Genomic DNA, 17,103 nt, shown 5'->3' with positions numbered 1-17,103 from the left:
CCTCTTTCTAGCTGCGTGACCGGGCCATGTCACCTAATTCCTGTGGGTTTATTTCCACTTGCAAAATGGCAACAATCCGGAGTTTTTACAAGGATTACGCGAACCTCTGCACAAGCTGCCTTTTTGCCTCCTGCCAGGAATGCTCCTTCCCGCGGCTTTTATTTTTCTTTAAAGTACTTCAAACATAGAGAAAAATATGGAGTGTAACACCCACCGCCCAGATTTACAAACCATGACGCTGTATCACACGGCGTCATGTCTTCTGTTGAAAGTGCTCCTGCAAGAGCTGAATTCCGCACGGAGCCCCCCGCCCTCGGTGGGTGACTGACGCAGTAAAGCTGGTGCCGGCTTTGCGAGGTATGCGTCCAAACCCAGCAACCGCATGCCACATGGTCTGCTGTTGGAGATTTAACAGGAATTGAATCCTACTGAAGAGATACTTAAGCATATTTTCATTCGAAGCCGCGTTTTACATGGATTCATGTTGATACAGGTGGAGCTAACTCATTCCTGGAAGTTACCATGGAGTGTTCTGCTGCAGGGAACGCTCATGATTTCTCTGCTTTCCTTGTTTCCTACTCATCCCCGTCAGACGTGCAATCCACCATGGCTGCCGGGCACGTCCTCATTCCCATCTCCTTCTATTTATTTATTTTTAATTTTTTTTAATGTTTACTTTTTATTTTTGAGAGAGAGACAGAGTGCGAGTGGGGGGGGGGGGGCAGAGAGAGAGGGAGACACAGAATCCGAAGCAGCTCCAGGCTCTACGCTGTCAGCACAGAGCCCAACGCAGGGCCCAAACCCACAAACCGTGAGATCATGACCCGAGCCGAAGTCGGATGCTTAACCGACTGAGCCCCCCAGGTGTCCCAACGACACCTCCCTTTAAACAATGTCCGACCCTGGTGGGGCTGCTGGGTTCGGAACCCATGTGCCTTCCACTACTCTCTCTATACAGGTTTTATCAGCCTACGCTGTTCAGCAGAGCATGAACCCTCCTTCACACCGTCACTAAAGTCAGTGCAACAGTCACAAAAACCATCTTCCTGGAGCAGGAATGAGCGAGAAGACAGTTGGGGGAAATATGCTCCCGGTTAAGGACTCACATGGGGGCCATGGAAGGGAAAGAACACAGAGAGCTCTCATGGACATTGCCATGGAGAACATTCTCCCTCAGTTCCCTGGAGGGCCTCAGTATTCCATGCTCAGAGTCGACAACCACGTGTACCCCTCGTTGCCAACAACAAGCTGGGCCAACCCCAATCCAGCCTGGTCAGTCCCGACCCGAGAACCCCTTGTGCCAGGAAGCCTGGGGGTCAGGTGCGCCCAGATGGAGCCTTCTCAAATCGAGGGCATGGTTTCCACCACATTATCCCAGGCTTACAAGTGCTGTTTTACATCTTCTTCCTTCCCGGTGATACCAGAGGTTACCGGAGTGGAGCCCGACGCGGGGCCAGAACCCACCAACTGTGAAATCATGACCTGAGCTGAAGTCGGATGCTTAATGGACTGAGCCACCCAGGCGCCCCCATGTATAGCCTTTAAAAGAAGTGTACTGTGAGACACAGGTATACCAGGCCCAGTGGACTGGACTACGCTTTATCATTTCTAATGAGTTTGCTGCACAAAGATGTGGCTTCTCTTCCAGCTAAAGAGAAGAATCTTCTCTGTAGGAAAAAGAAAAAGAGAAACAAAACCAAAACATTTCTAAACAAAGCTTTTAAGGATACAGCACACTTACCTGTAATAACAGATCCATCTGATCCTGGACCACTTCCTAAATACTGGTATTCTGCGAAGCTAAAGCTTCCGGAACTGTCTTCACCAATGGATTGAGAAATCTCTTGGATGTTTCCCATTTCTTGTAGGAATTCTTCAGATAATGGGCTTTCTAGATCCTCAGCCTCGAGTGGGGAAAGGGGGCAAATCGGGCTTTCTGTGTCCACCATCTTGATGAGATGGTCCTGGAAACGCAACCTGGAAAGACAGAGAAGTAATTCGTGAAACGTGGATATAGAAGAACGTTGGTTTTCCTTTCATGCGAACTCATATGCGAAGAAGGAACGTCACCGACCACCTTCTCGTGGCGTGCCTTTAGATACGCCTGCTAAGAAAATGAAAATCTTTTTTTAACGTTTTTATTCATTATTGAGAGACAGAGACAGAGACAGAGCATGAGNCCCCCGTGCCACAAGGGAAAGTGCCTGTGGACGGGGGGACGGCAGCCTTTTTTTTTTTTTTTCCCCTGCAAGTATTCAGTCTTTCCAGGCAGGAAGAATGGACCGTGGACTGTAAGATTATGTTAGTTTCCCTGTCGTCACATCCAGCGAGTTAGAATACTGCGGGATTTTATCATTTTATTGTTAGGTTGCTTTTAAAGCACACCTGAGGTTTATCCAGGGAAACTGGTCTCACTGCTAATGAAGAGATAACAAGATAAAATCCCTCCAGAGGGTGAGGCAATACCGCCCTGAACTCTGGCCAGAGGACTGGCGTTTGCACAGATCACTGAACACGCGGGCCCTTTCTGGCTTCCGGCGCGAGCAGATAAGGCTCGGCTCCCTTTGAAGGGGTCCCCGGCTAGAGAGCGGAGGCTGCCCGGGCACCGCCCGCAGCCCACCTGCCTGGCGGCTCCCCGCGTGCTCGGGCTCCCGGCCCTGCCCCCCATCGCTGTGGCTTCTATTCAAGAAGCAGAAATATCACAGTAAGTCTGGCTCTAAAGCCCACATAGCACAGCCACTGCCCAGTTCCTCGAGGAGAGCAAACCGGGTGCCAGTTACTGTGTCCTCTGCCCCAAGTGCGTCGGGAGGGACAGGCGGGCCCAGCAACGACCTGCTTTCTCTGCAGCTCCCCGTGCGGGCAAGGAGGCAAGGCAGAAACGGCGGGAGAAAAGCAGAGCGCGCCGGCGGGACGCCAGAGGGGCCTGGGCTCCAGCGCAGAGAGGATCCCGCGGAGGCCGAGAGCAGCCCCCACCGGGACACGCGTGCCTGCCACCCTGGCCCTCCTTCCCTGTGCCCGGGGCCCGCGGGGCCCTCAAGGCATCTGTTCTTTCCCGACCCATCGAAATGTTAGAGTCGCGTCTTGTGTACGGGAAACGCCAACGTGAACGGCTACACACAATTCTACCTTCAGGTGTCAGGAGAGCATCTACCAATCAGAATATTCCTTCGAGCAGAGGCAACAAAGACGACAGAACACTAAGAGAAACGGCAAGAAAGCAAAGAAGGAAGGAAGGGAGACAGAGAGAGACGCAGAGACCATGAGCGCCTTGTGTCGCGGAGGACAGGTGAGACACGGAGGGACTATAACACCTACAGGTAACCTTAAGGCGTCTGGAGTATCAACAGCTCTTGTGTGGCATTTTTTTAAAAGATGAGGCTGAAATGGGTCACGAATGGCATGACGAGCTCTTACCCTGAAGCCAGGAAGGTCCTGCACAGGCTCCTCTGGGTCGAGGCAGCACCGCGGCTCGGTGCCCCGAGGGCCCTCATTCCACGCGGTGTGGGACCTTCTGACGTCTGTCTTGAGCGTAGAGAATGCATTTTGCTAACCTTTGCACCCACCCTTCTAGCACGATCGGGCAGGAGGCGCCTGGCTCGGATTTCCGACGCGTAGCTAAGCCTGGCGCAGCGCGAGCACGTTACCCCACCGGGAACTGGGGGAAAGTCCGGGAGGACTCGGGCCGCGCTGCGGCAGCACGTGTGACCTGCCGTCACCCAGATGGCAGGATGGCACAGCCGGCGGATCCAAAGACAACAAAACGCCGGGGAATCTGGAACAGAAGTCAGACTGACTCTGCATTGGGAGAGTGATCAGAAATTTGCACAGCGAACCCCTCACGGGGGCTTAGAAACAAAGCACAGGGCGGCTGGGGTCTCAGGCGGTTCAGCGTCGGACTCTCCGTTTTTGGCTCCTGTCGTGATCTCAGGGTTCGTGAGTTCAAGCCCCACACGGGGCTCTGGGCCGACACCGAGGAGCCTGCTTGGGATTCTCCCTCCCCCCCCTGCCCCTCTCCTGCTCATGCTTTCTCTCTCTCAAAATAAATAAACTGAAAAAAATAAAACAATAACAACAACAAATCTTGGGGCACCTGGGTGTCTCAGTCAGTTAAGTGTCTGACTTCAGCTCAGGTCATGGTCTCACGGTTCATGAGTTCAAGCCCCACATCCTCTCTCTGCTGGCAGCACAGAGCTGCTTCGGATCCTGTCTTCCTTTCTCTCTGCCCCTCCCTGTTTGAGAGCATTCTCTTTCTCTCTGGTTCTCCTTCTGTATCTCTCCCTCTCTCAAAAATAAATAAAAATTTTAAAAATATTAAAAACAAAACAAAGCATACAAAAGGAAAAATGAATCAAAGCCTCTAAGCCTTTGTAGTGAACGAAGTCCCAAAGGGGCAGGAAAGAGTGTGCATCAGACAGGGATGTGGGGAGCTGAGCCCCCAAGGGAGAGACCTGGGTACAGACTGTGGGGTAGAGACGTGAACAGATGACTAGTTTGGCTTTCCACCTTAGAAGCAACAGAGAGTCTGAGAGATATTCTGTGCTCACATGCAGTGGGTGCTTCTAAGAAAAAGTGAAGTCTCATTTCATTGAATGGCTGGAAATCACAGAACCAGGAGGGATTGGGTCCTTGTTGGCTCCTGGGGCTATTACCCTGTCCGACCCATCCCTGCGCCCCTACATTAGTAATGGAGTTTCTTGGACCTGTGAGACCCGTCGTAAGTATTTTCTGAAATTAAGTATTAAATAATAGCTTGATACTGTCCCAACTGTCAAAACACTTCTGTTTTTAATTTATTTTTTTTTCAAGATCAGCTACACGTTTATTTCCAGGGATGTGACTGTAACAATGTAATGGCATCCCATTTACATACAAAAAAGCATAGCTCATCTCCATCTTATATGTCTGACAATTAAAAGCAATTTGTTTATGTTTACTTTTTATTTTAAGCATTAGTTATCTTAAGGTTCAAGTTTAGAAAGTTATTTTGGGGGGCGCCTGGGTGGCTCACTTGGTTTAAGCGTCTTGACTTCGGCTCAGGTCATGATCTCCCAGTTCGTGGGTTCGAGCCCCACATCGGGCTCTGTGCTGACAGCTCAGAGCCTGGAGCCTGCTTCTGATTCTGTGTCTCCCTTTCTCTCTGACCCTCCCTCACACTGTCTCTCTCTCTCAAAAATAAATAAAACATTAAAAAAAGTTATTTTTGTACAAAGGCTAGCTTCCCTCTTTTTTTCCCCAAAACAAGTACTTTAAAATATTTTGCTGTCATTATAGTTAACGCTGAAATAACACTGAAAAAAACACTCACCCTTGCATTTGCATTTTCCTAGATGATCTTTGCTACCACTAATTTTTGCAACCACGTAATTTGGTTCCAAATTTACGATGGTGACCTACACTAATTTAACTGTGAATCACTTTTTTTGTACTCAAAGTCTTAGATTATGTAAATGAAAGCTAACTTATTAAACCTTTGCACACAAAGATGAACGTACCTGCATAGCAAACTTATATGAAGAATGAAATTACAAAAAAAATAAGTGTTAACTAAAATTGATGAGCGTAAATCACGTATAAAAATCCCCCAAATGGGATAAAACTGCTCATCCCTGATTTGTCTCATTTGGTTGTCAGAGTTGAAATAGGAAGTTAAAATGGTTAGAATTCGAAACATTTTTATATGCTAGGGGATCAGAGACTCAAGAGAAAAGACAGATGAATTTCCCCCCCTCAAAGCTTGTATTCGACACAAAAGGGTCCAAGTAAATGGTTACAAACATTGGATTTTACTTTGCTACCACTTATCTTTCTGTAATCCACCTGAATGTATTATACTGTAAAATCCCCCTCAAAGTACCACTTAATGTGCTTAATAATGCCACCTTATAGGAACCTATTTACATTTCCTTTGGCTAAATTAGGTCTGATGAGACTTCACTGAGTGGTGGAAGGGTCAAGGCTGGAATTTATGTCAGAGGAGTACCATTCACATGGCAAGAAAGAGAGGCATCAGATCATTTTTCCGTTTTCTACCAACTGTAATTCACTACCCTGTCAGACTCTTATACGTTTCTGTCCACCTCGTAGATACTTAACATTTAGAGCCTTGTAGCTCAATTTGTTGGGCTGGGGCTTAAGATCACATTTCAAAATCAACAAAGAAATGCTAAAAAGCCTCTTGTACCTTCCCTGGCACCGGAAGTTCATAGAAACGGATTCATTGTTGCCGCCTGTATAACGCTACCGTGCTCCCAAGAAAAATGTCTCACGGAACACACCTGAAACAGACGAGGAGGGCCCGGGGTGTGGCAGTGGTGCAGTGGTAACGAGTTAAACCCAAAATGGGATACTTAGGACTGGTCTGCGCAGTACGCAGGTTTATCTGGGAACATCTAAGATCTTCCCCAACGACGCCTAAGGCATCGGCATTTTGTAATCACAGGCATTTGGCCTGTGAAAACGGGAGAGGAGCCCGATGGGACAGAGTAGCCGTGAACCCCTACGTGCTTATCTTTAAAGGCGCAAACAGAATGTTCCCCAATATTTCCAAGAAGGTCCTGCCAGGTTTCCACAGAGTTCACACTGCATGGTACTATTTCCCTCACTTCAAACCCAGCGAACCTTCCCATCGTCCTGGCACAGAATTCTCGTTTTTTAAATCTAAGCTTACCTTTGTCGGTGGGGACACTAGCATCGCTACAGGCCAGCTGTCACTTTGGACACGTCGTGTGCCCGTGAGCTGAAAGGCGTGTCAAGAATCAACAGTCCACGGAGAGGAGATTCGCGTTTGCCCGGCAGAGGCTTTGCTCCGATGCGCACAGAAGCCCGGCAGCGAGGGCGACGCTGGAGCGCTGACCCACCGGACGGCAGAGAAGCAGCATGGGGCCCAGGGCCACGCCAGGGACGAAAGTGATGGTGACATTCGGGGCGGGGAGGGCCTGATGCGTTATGGCAGGGTGGCCTCAGACGCGGCAGCGAGCTTTGAAAGGCTGCGCCTTCGTTTTCAGAGTTAAACCGATGGTCACCTTTGGGTGGAAAGACCACATTTTCTGAACCTCATGAAACACATGAGTATCCCCGAGCTGGCAACGGGCTTAACCCTGGAGGGCACACTGGAGGAGGCAGTCTTAGCCCTGGAGGCCCCAGGGCAGAGGGTGCGGGGCCGGGAACAGGGCAGAGAGGGAGACGGTAACACGGACTGAGCCCTGGTAACAGTCACAGGCGCTGTTCCGATTCTCCCAGCGCCCGGCTGGGCGGGCAGATGGGGGCCGTTTCCACAGGGGAAGCGCCACGATCCAGAGAGGTAAGCGCCTCGTCCGGCCAGGAGGTGAGCAGGTAAGGAGGGCCAGGACGGCGGGGGCTGTGATGCGGGGTTCGGGGGCCAGAAAGGCTGCTTGATGGAGGGGACGCCCAAGCTGAGTCCCGAAAGGCGACGAGAAAGAAAGAAAGGATAGGAGCCAGGGGCGCCTCTCAGAAGAGGGGCCGGGACTGCGGTACACGCGCNCCGCACGAGCCACCCTGCCACGTCATGGCTCGAGACACGGGCACGTTATGTGCCGGGGGTTCTGTGGGCCAGCGGTTTGGGCCACGCCTCTGGGCGGGCCATCGTGCGGCGCCACCACGCCCGGGGGTCGGGGGAGGTCGGCGCCCTCGCCCTCGGAGGCCAGCCCAGCCACCTTCGGATGCGGCGGTATCCCAAGGGTGAGGGCAGGAACTGCAAGGCCACGCCGTCGCTTCTGCCACGCGCTGTGGCCCAGGGCAGGTCGCAAGGGCAAGCTCGGGGACACGAACCCTCCCCTGATGGCGGCTGGGGGCCCAAGGACGTCGTGCCCATTTCCGACATCACAGCGGGAAGTGGAAGAGATGAACGGCGGTGGCAGGAGGCGCCGGTGAAGGAGGCGGGGCAGGCACGGGGCAGCGGTGCGGCGTGGCCACACCTGCCTCAGCAGTCCTGGCCGGTGCGGGGAGGGAGCTGGTTTTAAGGGAGACGATGAGGGGTACGCGCGGGGGGCTCAGTCTGACTCTCGACCTCAGCTCAGGTCATGATCTCAAGGTTTGTGGGCTCGGGCCTCGCATCTGGCTCTGTGCTGAGCTTCCTGCTTGGGATTCTCCCTCTGCCCCTTTCCCCCACTGGTGCTCGCTCACTCTCTCAAAATAAATAAAGGAACTTAAAAAAAAAAAAAACAACTTTAAAGGAGAAGCAACCAGAGAGCTTATGAGGCTGGTGAGACCGTCCGCAGGAGGCGTGCCCGTGCCCCTGGGAGGGAGGCCCAGAAGGGCAGGAAGGGCGCACGCTGGGGCCTCGCTGCAGCAGGGTGTGGGCACACTCAAGGGTCACCCTAGACCCTGGCACAGCTAACTGGGAGGGTGGGGCGATGTCCAGGAAGTCCAGGACGTGAGAAGAGCAGGTGTCCTGGCGGAGGGAGCAGGGGGGAGGCAGAAAGGCGGTGAGGGTGGTGGTAAAGCAGGGTGCAAGGTTTCTGAGGGACACACAGGCTCCGCCCCTCAGGCCTCCTCCCCTCCTCTGGGAGGCACCGTGCAGCTAGCGGGGCGCCCCCATCCTTAGCAGCAGCTCGGGGGGCGGGGGAGGACGTGAGTCCCGCCCTCAGGGCACGGGGCGGTGCTGGGTGTCTCCATGACCCCGTGACCACATTTCTTGGAGCCTGGGTTTCAGTACCTAGAGTTGGGGTCAATGACATCTGTCAGGCAGGCTGTTCTGAGTGTTCGTGGAACGACGGGCACGTGGTTCTTCCCCAAACAGTCCTGCCCCCAGAAGCAAGACCGGGCCTCCTTCAAGTGCACTGCACAAAACACACCCTGGAAAGCGCTGAGCTGAACCAGAGGGAAGGGGAAGGCCCAGGAGCCGAGAACAAACGCTGGCGACGCACTTCACGGGACGCCAAGCAGCGACAGCCTGCAGCGGAGCACCCGGGGTGAGCAAGGGCCGCCGTCCCGCCAACCTCAGACGGACACGCGAGACCAGTTCTAAAGACAAAAGTCCCTTTATCTTTAACTTCTAGGGGACACCTCGCTGGAAGTCCAAATTCGCTCAAGATCAAAAGCAAGGAGAAAAGAGAAGGACTTTGGGTAACCTCCACAGCCCACAGGCTTACTTTTGCTTTTATGATCCCAGGAAGACGATGAAAAGACGGGTCTGTCTTTCTCCCTCAGTTTTCAGACTCGGGCCACGGTATCGCGGGCGTTGTGCGTGGCCAGCGCAGACAAGTTCTGGACGCGCCTCCACTCCTTCAAAGCCCAGCAGAAAGCAGCGGCGGGAGAGCAGAGCGGGGTTCCGGGCGAGGGAGCTGCGGGTCACGGAGACCCCCAGAAGCTTTCGGGGAGGGCGAAGCCTCTCCAGCAATGGTCTGGGCGCCCAGCGGCCCCTCGCCCGTGGTCCGCGGATTCAGCAGCGGCCCCTCCACACTCAGAAGAATGACTTCACCAACGGGGGTCCGCGTCCCGCAGGGTGAGAACCATTGTCGTAACGGGCGCCGCGTGAGAAAACCAGCACACGTGCTGTCAGGGTTTTCTGCCTCCGACTTTTCCAACCAGACCGAGTGACGGGTGCCCGCTCGTTCTCATCCCGTGNGGGGGGGGGGGGGAGCCTGAATGTGGGACAGCTAGTCCAGTATTTTCGCTGGTCTCCTGCGTAAGGAGAAGGAAGGGCTTCCTCTCGGCGTCGGTTTGAGGGAGAGAGCTGACATACGAAGTCAGAACTGTGTTTCTCTCGTCACCGGGCCGTCGTTCCTCTCGGCATCCGCGTGTGGCCTGAAACGGGCGGCTGGGGCACAGCTGACGAGGACACGGCTCTTCGGGCTCCGGGTTCGGCACCGCCTCCCCCTCCCGGCCCGAGCTCCGCACCCCCAGGACCCCGGCCAGCGTGTCGGTTCCTCGCTTGGTCACGGAGACGCAGACAACCCCCAAGGAGCAGGCTCGTTCTGAGGAAGGCCTCTGACAGGGAACACAGAGCCAGCCCAGCGACACATGTGGGGAAGTCCACTTGGAGGGACCCACGCTGGGGAGGAATAAAACGACAAAACCAGAGGACCGTTCTCCTCAGCCCTGGAGACAGAAGATACTGCCCTCGTCGAAAGAGAAGGAAAGGCCACAGAAAGGAATGTCCAGAGAACAGAGAGCTCCCTTGGGACCCCCCCACCCCCCATCACAAACTTAATCAGAAGCTGCAGGATGGAGACCTCGGTCTCCCAGAAGGAAGTGAGGCGCAGGGGTGAGGCGAGGCCCAACAGCAGGGGGAGGCCCAGGGGAGGGAAGAGAGGACAGGAAGTTAGCGGCAGATGAACTCAGGAACATTTCTCGGGAATGAAGGCCGCGGAAGGGTCCACCCAACAATGGGTAAACACAGACCCGCAACAAGGCACGTCGTGGGACAAAGAGAAGGTTCTACAAGACCTCACGGGCTCTGGGAAGAGGGCAGACACGTCACGTGTGAAAGATCAAATACCAGGGGCGTTTGGGTCCCTCGAGAGAGCGCGGGGGGTGGAGGTACGGCCCCTCACCCCTACAGCGCTGAAGGAAACTTCCTTCCAGTTAACACATTACTAAATATTCAGGTGAGCCACCCACCAGGTGGGCAGAAAAGTTCCCACTCGCTCCCTTCAGGCAATGACTGTCTCTCTGGGGCTCTAGACCCTCTCCCTGCATGATGCTTCGTACTTGTCTCGTATTGGGGGTAACTCTTGGGGAACGTGGGCTTCCGCAGGGGGCTGGGCTTTGACATCCAACTTTCAGGGGGGCAGCAAATGTTGCTTGTGTGCATTCTGTCATCACAGTTTCACAGACCTCCGTGGGTCAACTCCAGGAGCTGGTCACGGTTGGCCATTATTCCCGACAGCAGCCCGACACCGCTGTAAGTTAGATTCCGCCGTTGCGATGACGGCAGTAACACTTCTTGAATTCTAATCACGTGCCAGGAATGTGTGACCTCCTTTCGATCTTAGAACACCCCCGTAAGGTGGGCCCTATTAATACACTTACTTACTGACAACGACACGCTCAGGGTCACAGAACCAGCGGGAGCCTTGGGTTTCTGCTCCTGGGCACCACGGGACCATCCTCTGGGTAGCGTCCCCCAGGACTAACGTTCAATCCGACTGTCAGCAGTTTAGGGATCTGATCATCTGGTCTCTGATTACCGACAAGTAACCACCCCAGCCCATCCGTGCCGTGCCTGCGCTCCACCGTGTGAACAGAATCCTTTGCCAGGGTCCACAGTAAAGTTTGGAGATGAGGGAAAAAAAAAAACCAGCATTGTTCTAATTTGCCTTTATTTTTATTTTCTAAATTGTATTTAGTTTTTTGAGGCAGGCTTCACGCCCAACATGGGGCTTGAACTCATGACCTGGAGATGGAGACCTGAGCTGAGATCAAGAGTCGGTTGCTTAACTGACTGAGCCACCCAGGTACCGCTAAGTTGTCTTTAAAATAAAGACTGGAGGTTTCAGCTAAAGGCAACAGGAAACGTAGGGACTAGGCTCGGAGAAGGACATCAGAATCAAAGCCTCAGTGCTGGGGCTGACTNTTAAGTGGGTTTTATGCGCCTCAGTGGCTCAGTTGGTTAAGCGTCCGACTTCGACTCAGGGGATGATCTCGTGGTCCGTGGGTTTCGAGTCCAGCATCGGGCTCTGTGCTGTCAGCACAGAGCCTGGAAGCTGCTTCCGATTCTGCGGTCTGCCCGGGCTCTCTCTGCCCCTCCCCCACTCCCACTCTGTCTCTCAAAAATGAGTAACTGTTAAATGCTTGGGTGGGCTTTATTAATGTCGTATAATGGGCACACAGTCACCTTTACATACTTGAAGTATACATTTAATAAGTTTTGATACAGGTATACACCTGTGAAACCCCATCACAATCAAGGTACTGGACATGTCCGTCACCCCCAAAGTTTCCTGGTGCCTTTCTGTGATCTCTGCCTGTTGCCCTCCACACTCCCGTGGCCAATGACCTGCTTTCTGTCACTGCATGCGTTTGTTTGCATTTTCTAGAGTTTTATATAAATAGAATCACACAGTATATGCCCATTTTGTCTGGCTTCTTGCACTCAGCATAATTAGGTCGAGATTCATCTACATTGTCATGCATATCAGTGGTTCATTTCTCTTTATTGCAAAGAAATAGTCCATTGTATGGCTGGCCACTGTTTGATTATCCTTTCACCAGTGATGGGTATTTGAATTGTTTCCAAGTCTTGGCTATTGTGAATAAAGCAGCGGTTTTAATAAAATTAAAACTCACATACGGTCTCCAGATGGACATATGCTTTCTTTTCATTGGCTAAGTACCTGGTCATGGGATTGTTGGATCATACGGCAGGTGTTTAACTTTTTATTTAAAAAAATTTTTTTAAACATTTATTTATTTTTGAGACAAAGAGACAGAGCATGAACAGGGGAGGGGCAGAGAGAGAGGGAGACACAGAATCCAAAGCAGCTCCAGGCTCCGAGCTGTCAGCACAGAGCCCCATGTGGGTTCAAACCCACAGACTGTGAGAGCTCACGGACCGCGAGATCATGACCTGAGCCAAAGTCAGGCGTCCAGCTGACGGAGCCACCCAGGCGCCCTTGTTTAACTTTCTAAAGACTGCCCACTGTCTTCCAGTGTGTGTATATCATCTCACATTCCTGCCAGCGGTGGAAAGAGGTCCCGTCCCTCCACACCGTGGCCAACACTTGGTACAGTCTTTTTCATCTGAGCCATTTTAATGGGTACGTCGTGCTATCATACCACCACCGTGAAAGCTGTGAGCGTTAGCACGTGACTGCAAGTTCAATGTCACCGGGAAAGCTGTGAACCTTAGCAAGCGGATCGTCGCTCCAATGTGCCCTGCTCTGATGACTAATGATGCGGGGCACTTTCACACTGCTCTCCATACACCTTCTTTGGTGAAGTGCCCGGTTAAATCTCTTGCCCATTTCAAAAACTGGGTTGTTTATTTTCCTATAGGTGAATTTCAGAGGGTATTTTTTTCCTGCATTCTGAATACAAGTCCTTTATAGGTGTATGCTCTACAAAGATTTTTCTCAGTCTGTTATTAGTGTTTTCATTCTCCTAAAACTGCCTTTTGAAGAGCAAAGAGTTTCATTCTGATGAAGTCCAATTTATCAACATTTTCTTTTACGGACTGTGCTACTAGTGTCATATTTATAAAATCTTTGCCCAACCTAAGGTCACAAAGATTTTCTCTTGTATTTATTCGAGAAGTTTTGGAGTTTTGTATTATATTTAGATCTAGGATCTATTTTGAGTTAATTTTTGTGTATGGCATGAGGTATGGACCAAGTTCACTGGGGACACATGGACAGCCAATGGTGCTGGCCCAAGTTGTTGAAAAGATTGTGTCAACACAAGACTTCTCCAAAGAATTGCCTTTGTCCCTTTGTATAAAATTAGTTGCTTTATTAGTAATGATTATGAAGTTTTACCAAATGCTTTTTTCCCTTTTTAATTTTTTTTAATGTTTTATTTATTTTTGAGAGAAAGAGAGAGACAGTGTGAGCATGGGAGGNAAATTTTTTTTTTTTTTTTTTTTACTGTTAAGCCAACTTGCATTCCTGGGCTGCGCCTACTTGGCTATCCTATAATATTCTTTTTTTATATTGTTGAATTCAATGTCCTAAAATTTTGTTTGGAATTTTTGCATCTATGTTTACAAGGGATACTGGGCTTTAGTTTTCTTTACTTGTAATGCCTCTGTCTGGTTTTATTTTTATTTTAATAATTGGCATTATTTATTCCTTAGATATTTGGAGAATCTACCAGTGAAGACACCTGAGCCTGGAGTTGCCTGGGGGGAGGGTTTTTAACTACAAATTCCATTTATTTAATACATGTATGGTTTCTCAGGTGGTCTATTTCTTCTTGAGTTCAGTTTTGGAAGTAATCTGTCCTTTCCATCTGAATTGTCAAATATACTGGTATATTTCATTTATAATATCCTCAAATGTACTGACATACATCATTTATAATACAAATACATTGATAATAATATAAATAATATATAATATTCTCTCTTGTTCCAGATATTGGTCATTTGTGTCTTTCCTTTCTTTCCTGAATCAGCCAAGCTAGAAGTTTATCAATTTTATTGATCTTCTCAAAGAAACAGCTTTGTGTTTCGTTGATTTTCTCTGTCACGTTTTGGAATTTTTTGTTCATCAATTTCTACTCTGATCTTTATTATTCCCTCTGTCTGCTTACAATGGATTTAATTTGCTTTTCTTTGTCCACTTAAAAAAAATTTTTTTTAAGTTTTATTTATTTTTGAGAGAGAGATATTTCTGACACAGCGTGAGCAGGGGAGGGTCAGAGAATGAGACACAGAATCTGAAGCAGGCTGCAGGCTCTGAGCTGTCAGCACAGAGCCCGACGTGGGGCTCGAACCCACGAACCGTGAGATCATGACCTGAGCTGAAGTCGTACGCTTAACCGACTGAACCACCCAGGCACCCCTCTAACTTCTTTTTAAAATTTCTTTATCAACCCATGGATTGTTGGGAAGGGTGTCCTTTAGTTTCTAACTATCTGTTGGTTTTTCAGTCATGTTCATGTTATTGATTTCTAACTTAATTCCATTATAGTCAGAGAGTCTACTGTGTACGACTTAAATTTATCGAAACTTGTTTTACGGCCCAGAATATGATGTATCTTGGTAAATGTTGTAAGTATGTTCAAAAACAGTGTCTATTCTGTCATTGGGTGGAATGTTCTATATATAAAGGTCAATTAGGTCAAGTTGGTGTTGTTCAAATATTCTATATTTTTGCTTATATTCTCTATGTTTGTTCTACAAGGGGCCTCTGACTAAAACTGTACACTTGTCTATTTCTCCTTCCAACTCTGTCCATTTTTACTTCATGTATTTTAAACCCCTGCTATTAGGTGCATAAACTTTTGCAATTGTTAAACCATTCCAATGAATGGACCCCATTGTTTTTTCAAATATTTTTCTGTTCCCCACTCCTTTCCAGTTAGACCTATCATAAGCTGTTCCCCACTGTCGTGTTCCACTGCTACTGATGTAATTTTCGTTTTTTAAAATTCTTTTTTCTCTATGTATGTCATTTTATTTTTCATTGCTATGCCTTCAAGCTCATGAATATTTTCTTTTGTAATGCCGATTCTGTTATTAATTCTATCTGGTGTAGTTTTTTATTTATTTATTTATTTTTTAAAANGACCTGAGCCAAAGTCGGACGCTTAACTGACTAAGCCACCCAGGTGCCCCATGGTGTAGTTTTTTAAAATTAATTTATTTTGAGAGCAAGAGAGGAGCAGAGAGAGAGGGAGACAGAGAATCTCAAGCAGGCTCTGCACTGCCAGCGCAGAGCCCGACGGGGCTTGAACTCATGAATCGTGAGATCATGACCTCAGCCAAAACCGAGTCGGATGCTTAACCAACTGAGCTACCGAGGCTCCTTTACCTGGTGTATTTTTAACCTCAAATACTGTAGTTTTCAGTGTAGAAGTTCACTTTATATCTTGTGTTATAGCTACTTAACTTTTCGAGTACCTAAAATACAGTCATGATAACTACTTTAATGTATGTATCTGGTAATATCTATGTCAGTTCTGAGTAGGTTTCAAATCACTGATATGTTCCCCCCCATTATGGGTCCTCCTTTCTTGCAACTTTGCATGTCGAGTAATCTTTGATTAGATGTCAGGTATTTTGATTTTACTTTGCTCAGTGCTGGGTAGTTTTGTATTCCTGTAAATACTCTTGAGCTGTATTCTAAGACGCTACTTGGAAAAGCCTGATTCTTTTGTATCTTATTATTAGAGTTTGTTACGTCGGGCCACAGCGGTATGTATTCTAGTGTAACTATTTCCCACTGCTGAGGCAAGATCCTGCTGGGTACCCTATCCAATTCCATTTGAAGTATGAGGTTTTCCAGACTGGCAGGTGAAACGGGCTGTGTTCCCGGCCCCATGTGAGTGTCAGGCACTATTCCTGGCCCGGTGTGAGTTCTGGGCGCTGTTCCCTTTCATCCTCTCAGAAGGCTCTTTCCCTGGCCTCACTGCACGTACCAGTCGGTCCCTCAGCACATCCACAGAGGTCCCTTTCTGTGGGGCCTTCTCTTCTGGCACTTTGCCCTGGGAACTGTAGACATCTCCGTCTCTCCGGAGTCTTAGCTCCCCCTCCTCAACTAAAGGAGTGCTCCTCCCCCCTCATCATAGCCGGTCAGCTCTCGAGTCACACCTCTCGCCTCGGCTGTTTGCGCCTCACCACATCAGTGCCATTCGTCACCTGATTCCAATGTCTTGGAAAACATTGCTTCATATGATTTGTCTGGATTTTCGGTTGCCTCAGGCAGGAGGGTAGATCAGCCCCTGCTTTTCCACCTTGGACAGCAGAGCCAATCATTTTTATACACATAGAGTAAGTTGGTTACAAGGCCACGGCCAGTATGTCTCCATTTTTTAAAATCCACGTCCCCTTCTGATACATAGAAATATCTCATCTGCTCCTTCTATTTTGTTTTAAGTTTTTAGGTAAACTAATTATGAGACTATACTTTTAAACTCCACCCCCTCCTTAGAATCCTAAGCCTCCTTGGGTATATACCTGAGATTTTGACATATCTTGATTATAAACCTGAGATCTTAATAGAAATTCTCGGCTATACACCCAGAATTCCAATTGCCTCCTTGGGTCTATAGCTGCGGGTCTGCCATACCGCCTTGGGAAACTACCCATGATTCTGACACATCTCCTGGATAACCCTGAGATCCTGACAGCTTCTGTGTATACTCCCAAGATTCCGGAACATCTTCTCCTCACACAGACTCGAATCCCTGCTTGGGCTCAATGCTGAGATCTATCTAAAAATCCATACTGGGGCACCCGGGGGGCTCAGTCACTTAAGCCTCTGACTTCGGCTCAAGTCATAATCTCATGGTTCATGGGTTCAAGCCCCATGTCGGGCTCTGTGCTGACAGCTCAGAGCCTGGAGCCTGCTTCCGATTCTGTGTCTCCCTCTCTCTGTCCCTCCCATGCGCACGCTCAGTCTCTCTCTCTCTCAAAATTAAATACACATTAAAAATAATAAAATAAAAATCCATATTTATCAAGAATTCTTAAGAAAGCTC

The 17,103-nt window shown here is 49.5% G+C and overlaps 1 protein-coding gene across 2 annotated transcripts in view; it reads right to left on the bottom strand.

Annotated features, from left to right (window-relative positions):
• PPARA (peroxisome proliferator activated receptor alpha) overlaps positions 1 to 17,103 on the bottom strand; it is a 65,732-nt gene that overhangs the window by 20,136 nt on the left and 28,493 nt on the right. The window contains exons 3-4 of one of the 2 annotated variants that reach the window (XM_077758021.1): positions 6,668 to 7,022; positions 1,742 to 1,977 (exon numbers count right to left, since the gene is read on the bottom strand). In XM_077758021.1, the coding sequence (XP_077614147.1) occupies positions 1,742 to 1,949 (208 nt within the window). In that variant the 5' untranslated portion in view covers positions 1,950 to 1,977; positions 6,668 to 7,022. The remainder of the gene's footprint in view (positions 1 to 1,741; positions 1,978 to 6,667; positions 7,023 to 17,103) is intronic. The other variant, XM_077758020.1, reaches the window with a different exon arrangement.

This window comes from Crocuta crocuta, unplaced genomic scaffold (genome assembly GCF_008692635.1).
Source record: "Crocuta crocuta isolate KB4526 unplaced genomic scaffold, BGI_CrCroc_1.0 scaffold143, whole genome shotgun sequence".
NCBI lineage: Eukaryota > Metazoa > Chordata > Mammalia > Carnivora > Hyaenidae > Crocuta > Crocuta crocuta.
This window is presented reverse-complemented; position numbering and strand designations above follow the sequence as displayed.